This window comes from Osmia bicornis, chromosome 14, assembly GCF_907164935.1.
Source record: "Osmia bicornis bicornis chromosome 14, iOsmBic2.1, whole genome shotgun sequence".
Classification (NCBI taxonomy): domain Eukaryota; kingdom Metazoa; phylum Arthropoda; class Insecta; order Hymenoptera; family Megachilidae; genus Osmia; species Osmia bicornis.
In genome coordinates, this window is record NC_060229.1 from 1,702,001 (window position 1) to 1,725,676 (window position 23,676).

The window sequence follows — 23,676 nt, forward strand, 5'->3', positions numbered from 1 at the left end:
TACTTCATTTCCATTATGAACGTGGTTGATCCAGGAAGGGTAGTAAAGTTATCAGAGTCTCATAGAGGGATTATTAGGCAACCCATAGGGCAGGTAACCTCGTAGGCCAGCGTAGTTGGCAAACTATTATCGTCATCTTAATAGTGGGTACAGGTACTGGCACTGGACTAGGCTGCGAGAAGGACGCCTAATCATACTTAGAATAGTTTCGGGATTACCTCCAGCTCCACTAATCTGATTACCCTGTACACGCGCTTAATATGATTACTGATCATGAGTACGTACCCGTGTTGGTTCCTATAGCTAAGCTAAGCAAATCCCGTATTCCGAACAGCCATAAAAGTTTCCCGTTCTGAGGTGAGGTCAACTGACAATCCGATTAACGTTCAGTTTAAACGATATTCGACGATAATATTCCGCGTACTGGAATCAATTCCATTTTTTTTTTTTTTATTCCTCCCGATCGACCACGACCGATGCCCTTTCTCCCTACGAGTATAATTTCACGGTACTTCTATGTCATCATATCCTGCAAGACTTTTTACATTTCGAGGTCAGCAATTTGATATCCAACCTAACTAAATGGTTCGTGTTTCGAGTTCTTGGAAATGGCCCAGTAACCCCGATAAACGAATCAAAATCGTGAAATAAAATTTCAATTGGAACAGAATCTCTACTAGTGTTTGTTAATGAAAAATAAAATTGCTTTACGTAATTGTTCTCAAGACGACGAACGAAGATTTCCTTCTGACCCGTGTCTTTTTTCAGACTCCTCAATTTCGCAGCAAGAATAACCCTCATCCCCGCGATGTATTCTTAAACGCGATTCTAAAATATTCCACCTCTCGTTATTTATGCTGCCAATGATTCTTATGACCTACTGTGGCCCATCAAATATTCAGTCACTATTGCTTTCAATCCTGTTCTCATTGCGAAATTGTACGCCTTAGACTCCGTCGTGGCACGATTTCGCAGGGTTACAAAAATTTTCAATCGACCTACCGCAAACTGGTGCAAAAGTTCACTACGAACACCGTTAAGCAGCGTTCTATATCCTTCGTCGTTAAACTCCGTACATCCTCGAGGAAAAATGAAAAATAATCACGACAGTCGATCGCGAATGAGGAATCAATCGAGCGTTAGTCAGTTAGCATCGATTGAGTCGGAAAGCAGTGCAAACATTATTTGCCACCACGTAACTCGTCATCGTACCACGACTGGTCCATATCCACGAACTTCAATCCACTTAGGCGGACTCGGAAAGTTCTCCTTACCCCTTGCTGTTCCTTCCTCACGGCCGCCCTATCCTACTCTCGCAACCATCTCTCTATCTCTCCGTTCCTCTCAATTGCCAGAATAGGAACCCAACTTGGTAGAAACGAAGTTAGCGCGAACCGCAATCGATATAATAGCGGCCGAATCCGCGGAGCTGTGATGTCCAGCCAGAGTGTAGAAGGGTTAGGAGAGGGTAGGTGGAACAGTACCTAGGAAGGGGTTATTCGTGGCTCTGCAAAGGGGGGGTAGTGAAACGTTAATTATACATTGAAATTAGTTGCAGAGTTTGCCCTCTGCTTGGCTGGCTAGTCTAGGACCACTAAGTATGGACGACGAGCGAGCCTTAGTCCGAGCCTGGTCAGAGATAGTTGATATTATATTATGTATATCGGCACATCTTGATTGCACAACATTATGCGCCGGCACATCGTGCAGATTTCACGATCAGACCTGCTACGACTGATTTACACCGAGAAATTCAAAGGTATACTTAATGACTGAGGGATTATTGTTAGAGATTTCTTGTTCGTTCACTGATTGCTCGAGATACCTGCTCCTCTATCCCTGGGTCGTTTAATTAAATTCCTTAGTTAAGGTTCATCAAACATTGTGACAATTTGAAAGGGTCGATTTTGGAAAAATCTCTTTCAAAATGGGAAACGTTTTAATTACTCCAAGTAAATTTCCTTACGTTCCCGAAGAACGGAAATCACCTGAGATTTAAAAGTAAAATGATTCATCGGTGCATCTCGCATCAGGCTGCGATCCGAATAATTCATTGAACCGAGCACACGTATTCGCGAAGCTGTTCAAAGAATAATCAATTCACGTGACACGTTGAACGTCGACTCAGGCCTAGTTTTGAACATGAACGAAGTCTGAATGGATGTCAATCAATGGATCGTTTTGAAAGCCGAAGAGAACACGGACGCATAAGAAACAGAAGGCTTACCTTGCGACGTGGGGATAAGAAGCTGAGCCCCTTGAATGCCTTGAACCAATTGACCGGACGTTAGGATGAATTGAGGCATCGCGACCGATTGTGGTTGAGATAATAGTTGAGGTAATGTCGCCATTGGCGCCGAACTCGGTGGCAGAAGATGAGGTGCAGCTGTCGTACTCGAGGCTGTTGGTACGGTACCGCCTGAACAGGAAAATTCATTGGCTGAGAATAAGACATTATCTGGTTCTGAATAAACGATAAATCTGCTGGTGACGATACGAGTAGAATCATGGAGAGGTAAATGTTCGCTAAGGGTGTCAAGTTTCCTGTTACTTTACCAGAAGAGCTGACAGTTAGATTCAGGGGCGTGTTGATGAGCTGATTGTTAGTCAATCCTGCTGTCATTCCCTGGAGACCTGCAGCCAGGGATGCCACCTGTGGCAGGTTCTGCAGATTCGCCAGATTCTGAAGATTTTGCAGGGTCACCATGCCGGCCACTGATAACGAATCAATACGAACATAGATTTACATAATTTTAAACAATCGAAATATTTGTACGAAATAAAAATCTGTTTAATCAACTCACTGATTGACTCACTTGTGCCGTTGAGATGTGCCTGCGCGACAGCCGCCCGTTTCGCGTGGTGTAGATTTTCAGGTGACGGACTACATCGTCCCTTTCGCGAATTCTTCATGTCGTCCATCATCATCTGATGCTCGTGAAGCGAGCTTCCGGTAGTGGCAGCAGGTTCAGGACTACCGGCGCTACTCCTGTCGCTGTCCTGTAACAGAAATAACAATCGAATCGTGAGCGATTTGGCGGAACTGTATCGAGAAAAAAAAATGAAATCGCGTTGTTCGGGAATTTTTGCAAGTCGAGGAAAGCAGCAGGGAGAATATTAATTACGATAGAAGGGGCGAATACGAGCGGCAGACGAAGAGCCGGGATTCCGTGCTGTCAACGACGAAAATGGTGATACTTCATTTCGTTTATTACGCCGCGTTTGAAACCCCCTCGCATTTCGGCCGTATTGATAACAATTATAAAATATTCGACGCCACGCACCGAACAAAGTGCTTTCGACTATACACGTCGTCGCAAATTCCGAGCACGACATTCAAAGCTTTTCTGTGACTTTTCATCGGAAACAAGTGATTGTAGCCGAGACAAGTCATCAGTGATGTTAATTTACTTATGGATAATTTTTACTAATATATTTCCTCGTTCCATAAATAATCTCACTATTCATTTAAGTCAAAGTGTCAACTTGAAGTTTGTATTTCAATTTACAATTGTCAGACACGTTGGTCAATGAAACATAGCGCGTTGCAAGGGGTTCGTTTAACGAAGGTCAGGTTACCTCTTTCCTCCACCAAAAGTTCCGACTTTCTACCTGTTTAAGGACCGTCGAAGCCAACCTACCCCAAGGGAATTCGATAATCGTTCCAACTTTCGATGGTACTCGGCGAGTTTTCAACTTTATAAATTATTGATCCTCATTGTGGCGATATATTTAATAAGCCCCGAGTATCTGACCTAGTCCAGGCAATTTTCGAATTGAAAATTATACAAGATACACAAAAATTTATTCTTATTAAAAGATCCTCCTCTATTAATCTCCCAAGGGTTTAGAAATACTGCTCCTTATTCTAACGCCCTTAAAAAATTATGAAATTTACCAGAATGGATTGCAGCAGCGGAACGAGCTTCAATTAACATTTTCCCATGATTTTATTCAATTTTCGGCCGCACAAAGCCTCGTTTCGGCACGCTAATCCAGCATTCTAAGCGACTCTGTACGATCGCGCCGGTTATTTGAAGCGTCGCCCGTGACGTGGCTCTCTAACCATTAAAAAAAAAAAAAAAAAAAAAAAAATTGAGGCTGTTCAAGTGGTCCTCCCCATCGTTCTCTCTCTCCTCCATATTTTTTTTCCTTGCTGGCCAAAATCAATCGAACGGGCACGCAAAGGTTTTAGCACAGGCTCGCAATCATTCTCGCCAAAATGCTCAATTATACGCGCGTGGTTCGTTAACGTACCACGCTTTTTATTGCGGCGGCACGTTTAACGCTGAAAATTGATTAATAATCATTCACGGTCCAACTGGCCGACGTTAAAATGCTTCGCTACGAAATAATGGCGGTAGACGTACACACACGCGCGACGTGGATGTTGAAAAAAAAAATAAAAAAATAAAAAATGAGAGGAACAATGAAACCGCGCGACGAATCATCGATGAATAGAAAAATTGCTGGCGAAGCGTCGTTCGAAACACTTGCCCCGTCCCAGGACCGATAACAAAGACTTGCCTTTCTCGAATCGAATTTATAATGCTCGGACGTGTGGGCCTCGATTCTCTTGCAAAATGACGCTTGTTACTTATGATCACTTTTTCTTAAGTTTCAGAAAAACGAAGGACAACTGCGATTTTACATTGCATCACCAAAAATTGTGTAAGTACGTTAGTTTTATATTTTATTTTCGAACGTCAGTAATTCTACTGTAAATACTGACAAAGGAAGATCCTGGACGCACCTGTGCACGGTCTAGCGACGACTGCGATATTTACAAAGGTAGGTGCGTCTGATAAGAGTATCAATTGCCTGTCAATGACAACAATACTTCGGTGATACCGATTTGACCCCGGCTGACTGATTCGTACTTTGCCGAACTGTAATTGAAATTTCCGGTTGATTGTAATTTCTTTAACAGCTCGAATTTAAATTTCTATAATTTTGCCTATTTTGATTTATAATTTGACCAATTGCATCGGACTGCACAACTGCAGTTCGGTTCGCGGATCGAACGGTAACGAACGCTAGAGGGGAAGGAAAAAAAGCCATAGAAAAGAGTGGCGTGTATTAATCATTCGACCTGCCCCTAGTATCCCCGTGTGTTCGTGCCGCGGCGATATATAATTCATGCATATTTACGGGATGCCGGTGGAATAATTAACGAACGGCAGCGCATTAAGGCGCGTCCCTTGTATACGTACGTGCACGTACAGTCGGCTTCTTAGAAGACAATCTAAATTATAATAAATCGATGGAGTAGTAGGTGCGGTACCGCGACGCTTTACCGCCACCGTGTATAACCGATGCCGGTTCTACCGAGTAATGTTACCCGCCGCGGCCCCTTTGCATAATGGCATGGAAATATCCCGGAACGTGTATCGCCATAGTTGGATACAGATTAAGCGTGTTAGAGCTTCGACACACGGCTAATTCGCGAAAAAGGACCTCTAACCCGGCTGGCTCCGACCCATGAATAAATTCCGCAGCTTTTCACCAGCTGCTAAAGCAACTGAACGACGAGACCGTCATCTAATTTTATGTATTCGTGATTTTTACCTTTCATTATTTCTACAAACGCGAGATAAAAATACAAAACGATGATTTCCGGAATTTCTGAAAGGTGGAAGTTATCAAACGATTCGAACACCCGTCGCCACCATTTTTATATATATATATAAAAGGCTGAATATCCCTTTTTCCGGGGCGCTGTAATTTCGAATTTTCGTCAAAGTCGTACAATGGGACGGGCGGACGGCGGCATCGGTTCGGGGCATTTCATTGCATAAAAAATAGATAAAGCCCGGTCGATAGGTAACGAACGAAAATAGGAGGCGCAGGAACCGCGGCGGTAGTTCAATCTTTTTTTCCACGCAAATTCGTAAACGGCTGCTATACCCGACGGTATGGCCACCCCATATTAAATGGATGAGGCGAGGGGGATTAGTTGAATGCACAGGCCCGGCCATTTTGCTTGTAAAAGTGCGGACCGATATATAGTAAGCCGTAGAAACGTATGTTTACGGGCTTTCGGCATTTCGCATAAATTAATCAGTCGATCACCGTCCCCTATCGCTTCGAACAACGAGCCCACTTCTGTCCTCCACCGGATGCCAGCGTGACGCTTAACTTCCGGAGAATAGAAGCTTGATTAACATCGAGTGCTTCTATGTTTGGAATTTTTCAAGAATAAAAACGAATCCGCAACTTTTTTATCGAACAATTTTCAATGAAATAAGCTTTTCAATAATAAATATTGTAAGGCGTTTAAATTATTTCCATCCAACTAATTATACAATAAATACATCATCTGCATTGTTAAACAACGAGTTTATTTCTGGAATAAAAGCACAAACAGATCATTTGGAAAAAAACTGTGGAAACGAGAACGGGCTTCTCCCGTGCATAATTCACAACTGCCTCTCATTGACTTCATTACTGTTTCTAATTGTTGTTCATTCATTCCCGTATTTTGGCAGCCGCTTCCAATTCCGTTAACAAGTTCGCTCCTCGTTCTAATTACCCCAGAATAAACTGTTCGCTTCAAGTATCCTAAATATACTAACAAAACAGGACGAAAAAGTTTGCTGCATTTCGAAAACGGTACTGCCTCGTTTGAATGTCTCTAAAGTTTGCGAATTTTCTATTAAAGCATTGATCCACTTTCGTTCCGTCGAACTGTCATTTTTAATGACAAGAAGTTTGGAATATCAAGAGAAATATATAAAATATAAAAATATGAAATAATAAACAACAGAAGAAGCAAATCGGAAAGAACGTAATGAGCAAACTTGTTCGATACAAGAGGATAGGATAAATTCTTTTGAAAAAAAAGAAACTAATCCGCGACCTTTCACACCTTCGAAAGCACGCCGATTTACAGGAAGCAGCGGAGTCCGGAGCAATCGGAACACCGGCCATCAGCGACAATGCCCGGTCGAACGAAATAATAACGCTTTAAATTTCGCGGGAAGGATCGTTCGTTGGTCGGTTCGAGCAGTAAAAAATCGTTAGCCAGCCCTCACGGGCCATCTCGCTAATGCGAAAAACCGTGCTGCATCGAGAGACAGAACGCGAAAGAGGGAGGGAGAGGAGCGGATCGGATCAGAGGGTGGACGACGGAGGGGTGGTATGTGTGTAGCAGGACGAACACCGAGGGGGATGGGAGGACGAAAAAAAAAAAAAAAAAAAAAGAGCGAAGCAGAAAAAGGGCGGCGTTGCGAGCGACGTTAGTGTGGGATCGAGGGGGTGGTGGTAGGATTGGGATACACGGTCGTTGGAAATGCAACAATAAACATTACTTATCGGCACGGGAGCCTTTAACAATGCGGATACGACGAGAGAAGCGGCTCGCGGCCGCGCAAAAGCGCAAGTTTTTTGCAATAAAGTCATTTCGAGGCGTTTGAGTTATGGGTAATTCGTGTGGAACGCGCGCGACCAACCAACACAGAAACAAAGAGTAAAAGGGATAGAGTGTAGAGGGTTGAAGTGAGAAAGAGGCTGGGTCCCGGCTCCATTGATTAGTATTAATGACTTAGCTGCACTCATTTCGCCCGAATAAAAGTAATTGGATTTGGCTTCGACCCCGCGAACCGCGCCACTGGTGCCTGGCCGTCGGTGGCGTCGGCGTCCGTGGCGGCGTCGCTGGCGTCGGCGCAACGAAAACGGCGGCCACCGTGTAAAAATACATTAATATCTGTTTGCGCTTAATAAACGATAGCCCCGCTGACTTCAGACTAATGGCCGTATTCCGGAATCGGTAATACGCGTTTTTATGTTTCTTTCTCTATACAACGTAACTACCCCCGGTCGCGAACCTACCTATACGCTTATTTCTCGCCAATCTTTCGTTTCGATCGATCTTTCTCTCTCTATCCGATACACCCGCCGCTATATTCGTTTGTTTGGTTGCGTTTTAAAAGGTTTTCAGGACGGCTTTCTCGTTCGAACAGGGGATTAGAGCTTTCTGCTGGATCGCCAACGAGTTTCGCGTTCGTTCGACCTTTCGGCCACTGAAGGGATTCCTGTTTGCTGGAAAGTGTAACATTGGGACTCAAATTAAGGATCTAGAAAGATTTCAATTTTAAGGGTTGCAATATATCATCAATATCACTAATCTCTGTAATTAAAATTAAAAATTATCCTCCAAAGTTAAGACACCCTGTACAATTCTAGTTACTTTAGAATCTTTCGAAGACGCTTTTTTTTTAACTCACAGTGTACCCAGTCACGAGTACTCCATTGATCGGGATTAAGGATTATCCGAGTGCGAGGAAACGATGAATTTCCTCGACGATCCAGGGCTATCCTAACGGGGACGTGCTCCACGGGGGTTGCAATTATCACGTGGTCATTGGGAACCGTTGTTATCGGGAGTAGGGTAGCACGTGTGAGAAGAAGGAGGACGAGAAATCAGAGACAACGGGAAGGAGAAAGACGGAAGAAACGAGTGTCGAGCGACCCCTCGGCACAGGCTGCTTTGTCTGTAAGTGTAATTAGTCCAGGGTGGGGTTTCTGCAGGGAGAAACAGAGACGGACGTACAGAGGAAAAGGGTGGTTCATCCTGCTTCTCCCTTGCCGCGCCAACCAGCCCCACCACCGCCTTATTTATATGCAAATGAGCTTCATTTCGCGATATTAATGTTCCAGCCGAGTCGGCCTGGTCTGGCGCGAAAGGGTGCACGGGATACGCGGAAAAGGGTTCGTCCTCGACCCGTATATATGTTTACGACCGTTCCGTTTCGCCTGCTACGACGCACGATTTGCCGTGCTAGAAATTACACCGTCGATGCTCGTTGCTTACAAAATTCCAAAATTGACACCGGAAGAAATTTTCTGCGAAACTGAGCGTCTTTAGCGCAGTTTTACGAGCTTATATTCAAGATCAACGAAAGAAACAAGCGTAATACAATTGGCTAGAGGGATAAACGAGGAATATTATTACCGTAACTCAGAAGCGTCTCGAAAACTACACGAGACCACCGAGAATCCCTAATTTTCACTCGAGAATTTCCCTTAATCTGGCTTGGCTATCTACCCAGGAACGGTCTCTTATCGATCCGGTTACTGTAATCGACTACTTCGAATCGAGCTGGCAAACTCAAAAGCAAATTTTCGCAATTTGAGTCGAAGAAAATGGAGAACGATGAACGAACTTTTCTAACCGTGTTGTCAGAATAATGACCGATTTATCGTAACGAACCGAGCACTATAGCGAGTAGACAGACCCCCGTCAAGCCTCCACCGGGTTAAATTAACAACAGACAAGCCACTTGAAACATTACCGAGGCTTCCTAGCGAAGCAAGTCGAGGGTGGGTTACTACCGCTGCCTTGCTCAACATAAATTAGGGCCGATAGAAAGGGTAGATTGCAGAATGTTGAGTGTATAACGACCGACTCTCTGTCGGTAGCTTGTGTCTCGAGCATCCGCGGCTCGCGTCTTACTCTTCGGGTACACGCGAGCCCGAAAAATCTCCACCTCCACACGCCATTGCATTCTAATACGTAGGATCGCGTTTAGGGTCGTTCAGACAAGCTCCAAAAATTTGATATTTCAAAAATCAAATAAGAAATGAATTTTGACAAAACCTTTGTCGATTATTAAATACATAATACTCTTCACAGGAGTGTAGAGTTTTCGGAGTAGATTTTGTCTGGGTTAACACAGTTGGTAGATTAAATATAGAGGGTCAGTCGAGACCACTTATGTGGTTTGGAAAACGATCGATTCGCTAGTGGAAAGCTGCACATTGGCCACAGAGGTACAGATGTAGAACTGAAATGAGTCATTTCTCTGTTTGAGGTATACTTGAAACAGACTGGAATACAATCTGTTTTAATTTGCTTCTATAGCGATTACAATTTATATCCTGTATCCGCTGCCATTCTACCGCAAGGTTTACTCGAATGGAAGATATATTAGAAAAAAATCAATTTGTCTGAATTTACCGGGTATAATTATGTTCAAACTTTAATTATAATTCGCAGAATCGAAGAAGACGCAACCGTTCTCTCCTGGCGATATGTAAATTGTGGGGCGAAACTTAATGTCAACGTGGCCGAGGTATCACGGTTCTATTAAAATCATTATAAAAGCGGCGTCATTAACGCGAGAATTTATGAATATTTTAAAAACCAGGCAAGAAGATAAGACGATCGTTTCTTTGTTCCTTCCTTTTTTCCTTTCCACCTTCTTACCGTGCTGCTCTGTCTTAAATTTTAATTTCCCGGCTATCGCGCACGAAAATCGTCATGGTGAGTGACGTTACGAGGTAGCTTCATACAAGAGAAGCCTCGAAGAGAAAAGAGAAAGAGAAAGGGAGAGGGTGGGCATCGTTACCAGTAACGACTCCTTTCGTAGGTAATGTTTCCACGAGTCCCTTCGAAAAGCTTAATTACACCGAGTCAGCGAAATAATTCGAAATAGGAGTAAACGTTTGTGCTTGGGCGGTATTTGCATTTAATGGATATTAAAATGAATGACCATCGCTCATTACGAATGCCGCGGGGCGTCCGTGCTGAAATCGTGGGTAATGAAGTCGCGGGGGCGAATCTTACTTGTAAATGGATCCTTCATTATATCCAGATATCGTCTCGACGGAAATGCGTTCTAACGACTATTTCGACACGGCGTTCGTGAAAATTATAAGAATCCGGGACGCGATAATGCGACTGCCACCCGTCTTATTCGTCTCTACCCAAGCTTTAATTGCGACGACCCGCGTAACTTTACCGTTCAAATGTTGTTTTGCTTTGTCTGATTGGCAAGAAAGAGGTAGGAGGGGAATGAAAACGAAGTTCGGGCAACTTTAACAGGCCACTGTTATCGAGGAATGCAGAGGTAACTTTTAAATAACACCGTTAACTTTGATTCGTAGTCTCACGGTTAATTGTTTCGCGCGAATGAATGTTGACGAAGGACGCCGGGATTAAGTGCGAAACAGTAAATTAATATTTTAAATGATTGCAACGAAACCATCGGCGAAGAGATTGCCGGTATTCTTCTCGACAGAGATCTTAATGTTCACCGCTCGTAAACATCGCGGACGTGACGTAAATCTATTCGCAGGGTGGTTGTTTAGCCCACGGTGTTTGCTGTAAGTAGGGGTAGCTGGTCGTTGAAGGCGAAACGGAGAGACGAGAGGGTTAGAGGAGAGTAGGATGTCTGAGAGAAAGGGTGGTGGTGGTCGTAGCGATGGTAGGGATGCTTGGGTGAGAGAATCGGAGGTGGGTCGACCGATGTATGAATATACATGACCTTACCACCAACCCTTACACCGCACCGGGGCTCTGCTTACATTATTGTATATCTAATTCCGTGGATGGTTCTCAAAATTCGTTGGTAACAGGTCCGAGCCAGCGTACCGACGACTATCCGTCGATCTGCCCACCTGGACCATTGAGAATCACTGCCGGTTCACGACATTATGCAGGCAGTCTACATATTATACATTCGGACTGGGATTCAATTAAGTTTGGTTAGACCACCCTCCACCCCCGCGTCCCTCTGCACCCTCTGCACCACCTCCTCCATCCTCCCCTTTTCAACTTCGCGTTTCCTTCTTCGATTACCATTTCTCTCTTTCTCCCGGTGTCGCGGCACCGGGAGAGGTGTTCTAAATCGTGTCCCGTTGAGACGATTCGTTTCGCGGTTTTCGGAAGCATTCTGGCCTCGTCTCGTTTGAATTATTGTGGTCTGCCGCGCCCGATAGGCAAGGGGAAACCATGTTCCAGGATGGATGGAACCGGGACACGATTGCGGATCAGCCACGGTTTGATCGGTTCGGCGAATTTTTGAAACTCCCCGATTGAAAGCGGGGAACCGCGGTGAATTAAAATCGTATCGATCTTTATGGGGAGATTCTTCAATTACCGTTGCTTTCTGCTACGATGGTGTGCGGTTGTATTCGAAATCCGCTAATGAGTCATTGTTAAGCTATGATCAAGGTACAGACGGGGTATAATGACGTGGTCTGCTTTCGAAGTGCTGAATTACTTTTCAGGGCGTATATTTAAATACGCTAGACGGAATCTAAATTATTTCTATTTTCTTCTAATTGCCTCGCGTCCCAATAAAGTTACCTTCATTTTCCCAAAAAAAGAAATCTTACTTTTGGCAGGAATCAACCCTGCCCGTTTACTCGCGTGCTCCATCTGGATAGGTAATTAGCGAGAGCCACGTGGTGCAGTCGCGATATAAACGCGCGTCACGCGTATCGGTTGATGCGTGAGCGAGTGCGATGGGGTGCGGATAGACGTTGAAAGTCGAAGGGTTGCGACGCGAGAAGATAGTAGAAGGGTTCGTGAGTGGAAGGAAGACGCGGGAACGGGGAGAGGAGAAGAAAAATGCGATCGAGACTGCAGGCGGCGGAGGGTGCAGGCGTGGGTGCTGCAATAATGACAGAAAATTGCGCGCTTCCAGGTTCCGCAGCGCAGCACCGACACTTAATTCAATTCAATTGCGATACAGTTCAATAATTCGATTAATTAAAAAATATCGCAGCGTCGCTCAGTCGGTCGGTTGCCATCCTCGTCCGTCGATTGATTCTTTCGTCTGTCGTCGCCGGGGCCTCTTGTTGTTTCACGTCGCGACGACAACGTCAACTTTAACGCCGCGTTGAGAGCCCCTGACTAAAAGGCGACCCTCCGCGTATCGACGGGGTTTAATAGCTGATAGCTGAAACGTGTACCACTCGATGTTCCCGCATCATCTGTGATTACTTGATTATGAGTATCGAGTGAGAGCGATGTTTTCTGAAACTGCCTGGCAGCCGTCCGTGCGGGAAAACTAGCAAACGTCCCGGCATCAACCGTTTGCCGGCTTATTGGCCACCTTTGAATCCCTCTCATTCCCTATGTTTCCGTCGATTCCACCATCCCTCCACCCTGCTTGATGCCTTTTCGCCTTCCACCTACACTCGTCCCGCTTCCGCTCCGCTCACTGGCTCCCACACCCTCGTCAACGGCTCAGGGTTGCGAGCTGCACTTGACTTTTAAAAACCCTATTAACCAACGGTAATAGAGAAATCGTGCTTTCACAGACTGTTTCGCAGCTAAGGGAACGAGGAGAGAAGAACAGTAGCGGCCCCGTTCCAAGATAGCTCTTCCGTTACGACCGAGGGTTCTCCCTTCCCATTTCGACATCCTTTGCTTTCTTTCTATTGTTCTTCAGGGGTATTTTTTCGTTTCTATTTTTCGGGGGGTGCGAACGGTGCCATTCACGCCCTGAATGCAAGTGGAATTTTCGTATATTTTTTTTTGGTATTATGGCAAGGTAATATTGAATTGTATTTCTTCCCGAGAAATTTTGGAGGAAGCTTTTGCTAGGCTGAAAAACGGCTCACCCCGGATGGCCCGTTGTCGGGGAACGTTTCAGGATATTATAATTCCGCGGCAGTGTCATAATCATAATAACAACGCGTTAATTAAACCCGCTGATTTATGTGCCTTTCATATTGTAATTGCCCACCGAACTCGACTCGAGACGCGCAAAAGCGAGAGGAGCCACGATCTCGGACGCTCTCTTGCTCGCGGAGCTGAGATAATGCGAACGAATTAATGAGTCAAGCTGCAATTAATATCGACCATTTGCGTTCGTCGTCTTTCAGTGTTATCTTTCAGACCTTATATTTAACTGGAAACTTATTGATTCGCGGTAAACGACGTTTAACCCTTTGAAGGATGTCACAGCTAAAAATATCCCACCTTTTCAATTTCTGTATTAATTAAAATAAACCTAATTTTTTAATATCAACCTAATAATCAATAATAAATATTATTGAAAATTTCAATAAATCAAATAGAAGCATTAAAAATAATCTTTCGTCACCGAGAGGCGTAGCATAAAGTCGACGAAGGGTGCGCGAGGAAACTCGAAGCCAATGGTGAGAAGGGTTCGAGAAAGTCTTCTCGCGAATACAATTCATTATGATTTAACGGCAACAAGAAAGCGTATAGCGCGAGCGGTAACGGAGGCGGCAGCAAATCGCTTATTTACACCGTGAACGGTGTAATACGCTCGCCGGAGGCCATATTTAGTTTACCACGCCGCGCCGCGGGTATAATGTCTTTTTAGGTACGTTAATTAACAGTATTCATTTTGCACAAAGGTTTCTAATTACGTGCTGCACGCTGCCATAGACTTAGTGCCGCCTTCGCCACGGAAATGTTATGTCCCAGTTCTTGTTCGAGCCGAGCTCGGAGCCGACATCCAAGCACGAGGGGTGAGTACGGTGACGGTCGAACGATGGGGGATGGCGTCCGAATGAGGAATTAAGAGGTGAAATCTGCCGCGTCAGCAAGTTGACGACATCGGAGCGGCGAGGATCGCGAGACAGCCAGCCAAAGGAAGCGGAGAAGATCGGGAGCGACACGAGAGGTCGCGGAATAGAATCAGAAACGGTCGAGGATGGCGTGTCGTGTCGGGTCAATACTTGTCCGGCCGCCACAGTTAGCAGTCGCATTAATTAATTATAATTAAGTTTTAGTTGACGCGACTGCGGAACGGCGCGCGGGGTAAGCAAGGCAGGTAGCTACGCGACTCGCATTTTGAGCATTACCGATATTATGCAGATTTCAACTCCCCTCCCCCTATCCGCTAAACCTTCTCCTTCCAATCTGTCCTCCTCGTCTTCACGCTACCGCTACCTCTTTCTCCCTTTCATCCCTCCAACTTCTTCGTCGTCCTCCAAGACACGCTCGCTCCTCGTGCCACTTGCCAAGCGAGTCAGAGAATGAATTATTTACTTATTTACGGCTACGTAAACGGAAACTGTAGCGGCTCGTTCCGTGACTACGTAGGGAGTTGAGATTGCTTGCTTGGATCGAAAACGTTGATGACAAAATTGGCCGAAGGTGGCAATGAATTTGAATTCTGCTTGATCCACAAAAAAATTATTACCGCCAATTTATGGCTACCCTGGTACAAGAAAATTTTCAACACAGATAATTAATTAAAATTTATCATGACGGCATGAAAAAAAAAATATATATTACAATTGAGAAACTGGTCCGGCGTTAAAATTCAAGCTCGGCAAGAATGTTATAAACCCGACGCTTTCGTCAACATCGAAACGACTCTATGATGACAAGGGGTTGGTGAAACGACGCGAAGCGTACTCGCCAAACGGCAGCGGGCGCGCGTCGTCGTAAGAAGCTGTTAATCTTCGGTAATAAACTGTATTTTCATTATAATACGGCATGAATATGCAACGGCGATAATGGCCTTAATATCCCGGCATGCATCTTCCTGTGCTTTACGAGCTGAGCCTCCTCTGCCGGAATTTGAGGCGTACTCGCAGTGGATTTTGCGACGTTACTGTCGACGCTCCTGCCATCCTGCCCTCGAGGATCTCCTCCTCTTTTCTTACCCCTCTACCCTATCATCCCCTGTTTCGCTACTTAAGAACGAATCGTAACGTTTCCCGCGGTTATCCTAACCCATCCTGTTAACTGCACGATGCATCGCTGATCATTTCCACTCGCAACGACGCGTTAATTTTCAACCCTTTCGCTCGGCCTACGGCCAACGAAACGGGAATATTTCTAGGGTAATAAAGAAATCGTTTTCAACATGCATTTCGGTTTCCTTTGTTGAATTGAATCGTTGCTTTGCACGTACTTCGGTAGTTACTTCAGGCATGCAAAACGCGAATAATGCTTGCAAGAATAGTTGGGATATACAGGAAGGGTGAATGGGATAATTTGTTACGATTCTGTCATTTTTTAATTATTGGATGATTATTTGCATTCGTTGCAAGTGATAAAAGCTATGAATTTAATTCGTTTAAAATAGTACCAAGAATTTCTTTTTCGTTCAAATTTTCTTTTTATCGATAGAACACCTTTGATCCTAAATTTCAAGTTCCTGAAGAAAAGGTGGCTGTTCCTCGTTATTTCGTAGGCGGAGAGGAACGTTCGATCGGGAATTCGAGGTTGTAATGGGTGCGATACATTCCGCATCGCCGTTAATGCGAGGCAACTTAATGTAAGCAGCGAGCGAAGGAATAATAGTGGCCTAGCCTACGGACATTCATTTATCTTAGTTTATTGCCAACTGCGAGGAAACAAACACCGTTGGAATACGCAACGACGCGCCATTAACCTCCCAGTCGCTTTGCTGCTCTGAAGCTTAACGGTTTGTCTCGTACTTTTATTCGGCCGAGTTTCTTTCTGCTTAATAATCACCCGATGATGCATCGTCATTTGTTTCCACGTTTCGAAACTTGCATTCGTTAGATCGACGAGACGTTTGTAAAGTATTCAAATTGAAGAAATTGAATCGCGATAATCCGAGTCACGAGCTAATTAGGGTGCATCCTTTCCCATCAAGCGGCTTCTTTAAAACAAATTAGACCGGAGCGCATCGCGCGAGCGAATAAATTTAGGGAATGTTTAAAAGAGAAGGAACGGAGAACGAAACAAAAAAGGGGAAAAGGAAAGAGAAGAAGGGAATGAGGGAAAAATCGGGAAGGGAAAAATGTTTCTGGCACGGGATATAATGGACGCATTGCACACGAATATAATGAGATTTTACAGTGCAATTCACATAAAGCATTGGAAACAACAAAAGCTTTCGTGCCGTGGGGTTGAACGGAGGGACGCGGGGGCGGGGGTGTAGCGCGATAAAAATGCCTGCGCCTAAACACATTATTTCTCCGTAGCCCCGCTTCTGCTGCTCTCACCCTCTCCCCCGTAGCACCCTTGTATGCCGCGATCTCTGAATGCAAACTGTTACCCTTTACCACCACCTCGAGGCCACTTCTCTGCCTGTGTACTTTTTTCTTCTCTCTCTCCCTTTTTTCTTTTTTCTTTTTTTTTTTTTTTTTTTTTAAATACGCCCCTCGGTCGCGGTATCGGGATTGCAGGACGTGTAAGCGTCTCATTAACGGTGCTTGCTTTCTTTTGACGAGCAATGCGCAGTTGATTACCACTCGAAACGCGGCGCCGGAACAAAAAACCTCCAACAGCGGAGACATTTTTGATTATGGGAACGCTTTAAACGTTGATAATTACGCCGGAAAAACGATGCCAGAGGGAGGATCAAAGGGCGAATATACAGCGGGTGGTAGAGAGTATTCACGGAGCAATCAATTTCAAACAACACTTCGTGAATACGAAGGTTTATCAACTGATTTTTATGAAGCAATCTTTGGATATTAAATTTGCAATGTAGCACTTATGGTATATCAATTCGAAGCTTGAATTTTCATGAAAATAATTACACGAAGGGTAAACACTGGGTAATTAGCCAAGAGCGAAGAGAAAAAGACCCATTGCCAGAATAGGATTTGAATTTTTGGAAAATCACGATGGATCCGTTCGACAAACAAGTGCCTAACTCCGTCTACCTGTTTTTTTCTGCTCCGAACTGTTTCCGGACCTTCGACTCTGAATACCCTTTGAACGCCGTCCAATAGGGAGTGGGATGCTTGAAAAAAAAAAAAAAAGAACGAGGGACCGCGAGGGAAAGAGGAACAGAAGAAGAGTAATAGAGATGAAAGAATGGAGACAACGAACCGATGGACGGAGAGGGAAGATAAAAAAGATTGGAGGGTGCGTTTTGTCGCGCCGTCGATAAATTTTGAATGCACCCGACGGCGGAATTAGTAGCCTGTTGGGGTAATGATCAAAAAAATTATAAACAAAAGATTCCACGGATGGCGAGCCTTTTTCGTGGATCAGCGAGGCAAGCGGAGGAACGCTTGCGAAAAAGCTTTGACGGTGGTACGGTTTTCCCAGACCTAACCCATCCGGCTCCCATTGGTGGACCAAACCTACCGGCGCTATATTTAAAAATCGGCGCGTTCTCCCGGAAACTTTCTCCACAAAGGGAAGGGGTCGAACCGTTTACATCGAGTTTATTAAAATCGACTGGCCGCGAATATAAACCGTCAAACGTGGACGCGAGGTTTCGGCTGGGAATCGCATGGATTCTGGCCCTCGTTAAACTCTCCTTTTTTTTTCTTCTTTCATTCTTGCTTTGTACACTATTGAAATATTGAAATTGCTGCCGCACACTCGAACGATGGAACCAGCCGTAACGATATACGTCTTCTTTTAATTATTTTTCACCATCGAACGAACGCATTGTTTATATACCATCGGCTTGAAACGCCGTTTCGATCTTTTCAATTAGTTTTATTGCATCAACTACTGGGTTATTAAAGACTAAGGACGATACGAAATTCATACTGGTCTTACAAGATGAAATGTTTCCTAAATAAGATTTGAAGTTCACGGATAAACGAATCAACGTTATTTTTCATTCATATTGTAAAATTTTTCTTTCATCTCTTTCGGACAGTATGCGGGAAATAAATAAAAGACGTCTGTACTTTTAGCCGTGTATAAAATTCAATACTGATCAGCAGAAATATTCTAAAATATAAATACATGCTTTTGCAATTTTATTATTGGAAAAAATTAGAAGAACTATGAATATTTATTTTTAAAAAAATCCCATGCATTTCGTTTTGAAATTGACGCTACTTTTAATTAATTAAAAATAGCCCAGGATTATTTGTATATCCATATTGATCCGAATTCCAACATTCCTCGAGGTAGAACATTTATGAACCGAGTGTAATCGCAAGAAGGGGAAACTACCAAGGCATCGGGGTTAAGACGTACCAAAATAAAAATGAAAAAAAAAAATAGAACAATACCTATCGTATCGACAAAAAGCACAGACGGATAACGGAAGGCTGAGCCGTAGCCCGGCTGCGTCAGCTATCAAATGCAATTGATACGTACGGTGGATGATGCTGGTGCCGGCCGTGTTCGTAAATCCGCCCACCAACGCTACAGAGAAAGAGAGAGATTCATTATTTTTAATTAAACAAAACAATAATACGTTTATTAATTGATTAATTAAACATCACGTATGTATTACGTTGTTCCATCAACGGCCGCCACCCGTCGGTTAATCCACCCTTCGACCCCTTTTGGAACATTCGCCGCTTATTACGCCGACTTTTATCCAGGGAGTTTCGCGGCAACGACCCGCCAACGGGAGGGGAACACGAAAAAAAGAAAAAAAAAAAAAATTTCGTTCGCTCGGTATCATTGTGTTTGTTCGGTCGGCCGTGATCGCGACGCGGGTTTTATCAATACCGCCGTTTTCGGAGGGATAATAGCCTGATTTTTTGCACCCCCTTCACTCCACTCCGCCAGCGTCGCCATCCTGTCCACGACTTCTCATCGATCGGTAAATTTAATGAAGTTGTATCAGTTATCGAGCCAGCTGGTTTTTCTTGCAATTTCAGTAATTAATTTCTCGATTTACCGATGACGTCAATGGCTGTCACCCGCGGTTCCCAAAATCTTTATCAGAACATTCTGAATAATAATTAAGAAAGATTTAGCAAAGGTGCGTGCATCTAATTAATGTAGATCTCGGTCGAAAAAAAAAAATTTCCAGCGGAAAAACGTCGTCGTTTCTGCCTTTAATATCGTTGGAAACGATCGTTTCGTGGTACAATGACGTTTGAGACTGTAACCAGTTCATAATGGCGGCAGCGGGTCGCCGGTGGCCGCGATAATAACATTAAGCTTTATTTAGGTGAAATTCAACTTTAAAACGTGACTCGCGATAATTATGCGAGAACGAAACAATGCCCGTTGCCCTGGCCTCGCATGATATACGTCTGCGGGTTTTTGCAAGACAAAGGCGTTTTATATCGCGCCCAACTTGCCCGCCGGTTTTCTATATACACCTTCGCTTCCTCGCACGCGCAAGCGTCACCGGAAGTTTATGCACTTCACGCGGTCGCGCGCCTACGGTTTGAGAATTGCCTTACAACGCGCCCGGCTACCTGCACCACCTCGTTCTACTCATTTTCTTTTTTTTTTTTCAATCTCGCCACACTGCTTTCGTTTCTAGGTTGGGAATATTTTATTTACGCGTTGCAATTGTGCGTCTGACGCGAGTTTCTTTTCTTCTCTCTTTTTGGCGGAGGCGCGCGAATAAAATGGAAGCGTTTCGTCAAAGGTGTAAAACAACCCTTTGTTGAACGACTTTGCTGCAGGAAAGTAGCAACTTAAAGCTCTATGGCAGATCACGATTACACAAAATGTATATCTAGATTCGTTTCTTTATTTTCAATTAAAGCTGAAAGAAAACGTAGGAGAATAAAAGTTTCCAAGAATCGTCAAAGCTCGATTTATGAGTTAAACATGTAACAATATATTCGTGTAACATGTGTCATTTAGAAAGAGTTGAATGAAAATATTTCTAACGATTCAGTCATTCAGTGAAACAGCGGCAAAGGGAACAGCGAAGCCAAGTAAAGTATCCGACGCGATAGTTTTAATAGTATTAATTCTCCAGGCGGAATTACTTTGTCGTTGAAAGGTAATGAGGGTGTCGCAAAGTATCGACGTAACAAGGCGAGAAAACCCCGTTTAACCCGGTGTTTCGCCTTATTGTGTTTAAAAAGAAAAAAAAGAAAGAAGAAAAATTCGCATTCTTACCGGTGGTCGCTTTGCCGTTTCACTTTTATAATTACGAATTCGAGTGTTCCGGTTCTATTGGAAAGCGTCTCGCAGAAGAAGTCACAAAGAACGTTTCAGAAATTACGTAACCCTCTTCGTCATTTTTTCCCTCCTTTCCCCTCTTCGCCGTTTTTTTTCTATGAAAACGCAGCAACGAATTTAATTACAACGATGTTTATACAAAAGTTTTCTTTCTGCCCGACTATGAGCCACGTTAATTAATTACGGAATATAAACGCGCAAGTTTTGCGGTAGCTCGAAGTTCTGGCAGAGAAATTAATAAGACACGATTCGATGAATTTTTCAAGTGAAAAAAGAAGCGTGAATTATTACAACGTCATGGTGAAAATTGAAAGTGAGAGAAATCATGTGTTTTCTATAATTATATCCAATAAGAATAGTTAAAAGAAACGTCTATTCCTAAAGTGAAATTACCGGTTTTAAAAGATAAATTTCCAAGAAACGTTGCAGTCTTATGACACAAAGTAGCGAGATACATGGGTGCGGTATTCCATAACGCGTTCAGCAATCTCGCAATTACTACTTCCGGGGATAACGCGTTTCAAAATAACAGCTTTTCACGCCGGCCCTTCGACGAGGCAACAGTGTCGCTATTGTTAAGCAATATCCCTAATGCGGTGTCAATTCATAAACAGGCACACGCGTACACGCCCGTATCCAACGCGACGTTCCTGTAAATGACGACTATCGAGAACCGTGTATAACTGGACGTTACATGGTCAGCACATAAACGTAGCTTCCACCGTTCCATGGACAGTAATTATACGTTATGCGTCCGCCACCTATCCACCCTCCATAGAAGAATAAAAAAAAATGTTCATGGCGTGAAACGTTCATTCTTGCCTGGCGTGTATCGGAATTTTTGCGATGACTTAACTTCACGAGAATTGATCGAAACGAAGCTTGAAATTACAGCGTGGAATGTTAAAAAATGGCAATCGGAGATGCGTACCTCTGAGCTTTGAGTTCGATGATGAAAATTTCGAGTTGCATTGTACGGAGATGCAGTCCATCCAACGAGACGAGACAGTAAAGGCGTATAAATTCACGTGCTCGAAGCAGGCTCGGCTCACAGTACACAAACCTCGACCGACACGTTTGAAGAACTGGAAACGACTGAGCTCCGGCCCTGCGTCGAGCGCGTGAATTTGTAAACATATACTGACTCGTCTCGTTGAACGGACTATAATAGCAATACAAATATTACTAATTCAAAATTTATTTTAAAATTAATGAAATCACCCCCTTCCTATGATTACACACAGAAAAAAAAATTAGATAGCAGACACAGAAAATTTGTTCATCGACATCGGGGCAATCATTAATACAGGGGGGTGGTCAGTGATAACCATTCTCAATATCCATAATTATTATCAGCGGCGGAAGCTGTTGGCAACCCCACTGCGCCACGTGACTCATTCCTGTCGAAATAAAATGACAACGTTCATTTGCAAATGCGCGAAAGTGCATTATTTTTATTGGGTTTGTTAGTAGCCCGAATTGTCGGTGTACCGGTTAACGTATCTCGTCGGTGTGGGTGGTTACTCGCGGAGACGAGAAAGGGGATGATCGTGTGCGTGCGAGCGCACGCGTCAGCTTCGTTCTACAAGCTGGCTAAAGGGAGCGTGACAGATTCGTTGGGGGAATACCGTTGCCGATGGACCACTCTCTTCCCTTCTTTTTTTTACCCCCCACCCACACTATTTCGTTCCAGAGAAAAAACTGCGCCGATGTTTGGCAACGAACCGACGTGTCACAGGAATTTATCTTAATTTATGGAAACAAGAATCTTTTTGTTCGACGATTAATTAGTCCCAGCGAGTCGAAGCGATTTCGCTGTAACAGAATTTAAATAACCCCTCCTTGCACCCATCCGGCTTTCTGGGTGAAGAGTTTCTTCGGGAGAGTGACGCGAAATTGATTGGATCCAGCCCGAACGACGCTGCGAAAGACATATGCGTGGTAACTTGAGCGTTTAGTTTCATGCTTTATAAATTTGAGGGTTAAATAATTACATAAGGGCTCTACAAGGGAAATCTTCCGTGTTCCGAGAATTTCAAGCGAAAATTGAAATGATATAATGCGACATCTTAAGAGGAGCCGAGAGGAAAATAATCTGGTATTAATTAAAAAATTCGTTGTTTCTCTCGTAACGAAATCACGCTAATCAGAGGCGATGTTTGCGTGCGCACCAATCTGGTCGCGTAATTAAAAATTCGTACGACTGCTTGACTCGCCGCAAACTCGCGCGTTCCACCCTCCAGCATGGGGGTTAATAAACGCAGAGTGTCGTTGGAACGCGGGAAAAAAATCGCGCGCACGTGGAAACGCGCGTGTACACGCGGCCGTTCTCGCGACGGGCTGCTTTAGGAGGCAAAGTTTCGAGGAATCCGCTGCTTTTTGCGGATTATCCTGGCCGACACGGCTCGGCCGTGGGTCAGGCTGCCGGTGCGGCCAGCGAGGGAGGCGGAAAAAAGAAAAAAGAAAAAGAGGAAATCAACGTAGCAGCCGCCACTTTTCGGCTCTGGCTATGCAAATCGCGTTTCGCCGCGTAACGCGGCGATTACGCCCGGTTTTGGCGCGCGAGCCGCGCGTGCAGCAAACCGTCGTCGTCGGAAAAAAGGAGTGGAAAAGGAAACAAAAAAGGTGGTTCGCCTGGCCGGCGAACCGGCAGGGTGGCAGGTGGCGAGCGGGAGGGTAGCTACGCGCGAAAAAAAAAGTCGCGAATGTTGTAAAAATCCGGGACCGCCAATCGGCTGCATTGTGTCCAGCCGGCGAACAATACCGACGGCGTTCGGGTGACTGGCGCATTTTCCTGCGAATTGGCCGGTATTGTTGGATTTTTCAAATTGTATTTTTAGCTTACGCAGGGACAAAAATTGCCTGTCGTCGGTGAGTCCTTTTCGACCACCCTTCGCTGCCGCTAACGTTTTCGGTGTCTTTTTTTTCCAGCGCCAGGGTTGTTGCCTGCGGCTGTCGCGGATGAATCTGTGCAAATTTCCTGGTTTGCAAAACGCGATCCCGCGAAACATAGTCGATAATTGATGGTTGTTTTTACGAGAATATCGGATTATTTTCTTAGTAATTTCAGAAAAAGGTACGATCTTCGTTGTGACAAATTATACCAGCAAGAAGATCCATCGAAATATTTG

At 44.3% G+C, this 23,676-nt stretch overlaps 1 protein-coding gene across 8 annotated transcripts in view; it reads right to left on the reverse strand.

Annotated features, from left to right (window-relative positions):
• Positions 1-23,676, reverse strand: part of LOC114872572 (POU domain, class 6, transcription factor 2) — a 215,708-nt gene that overhangs the window by 13,884 nt on the left and 178,148 nt on the right. For 3 of the 8 annotated variants that reach the window (XM_029179888.2, XM_029179891.2, XM_029179886.2), the window contains exons 6-9: positions 18,764-18,811; positions 2,805-3,000; positions 2,557-2,715; positions 2,228-2,419 (exon numbers count right to left, since the gene is read on the reverse strand). In XM_029179888.2, the coding sequence (XP_029035721.1) occupies positions 2,228-2,419; positions 2,557-2,715; positions 2,805-3,000; positions 18,764-18,811 (595 nt within the window). The other 5 variants (XM_046288588.1, XM_029179887.2, XM_029179893.2 and 2 more) reach the window with 4 other exon arrangements.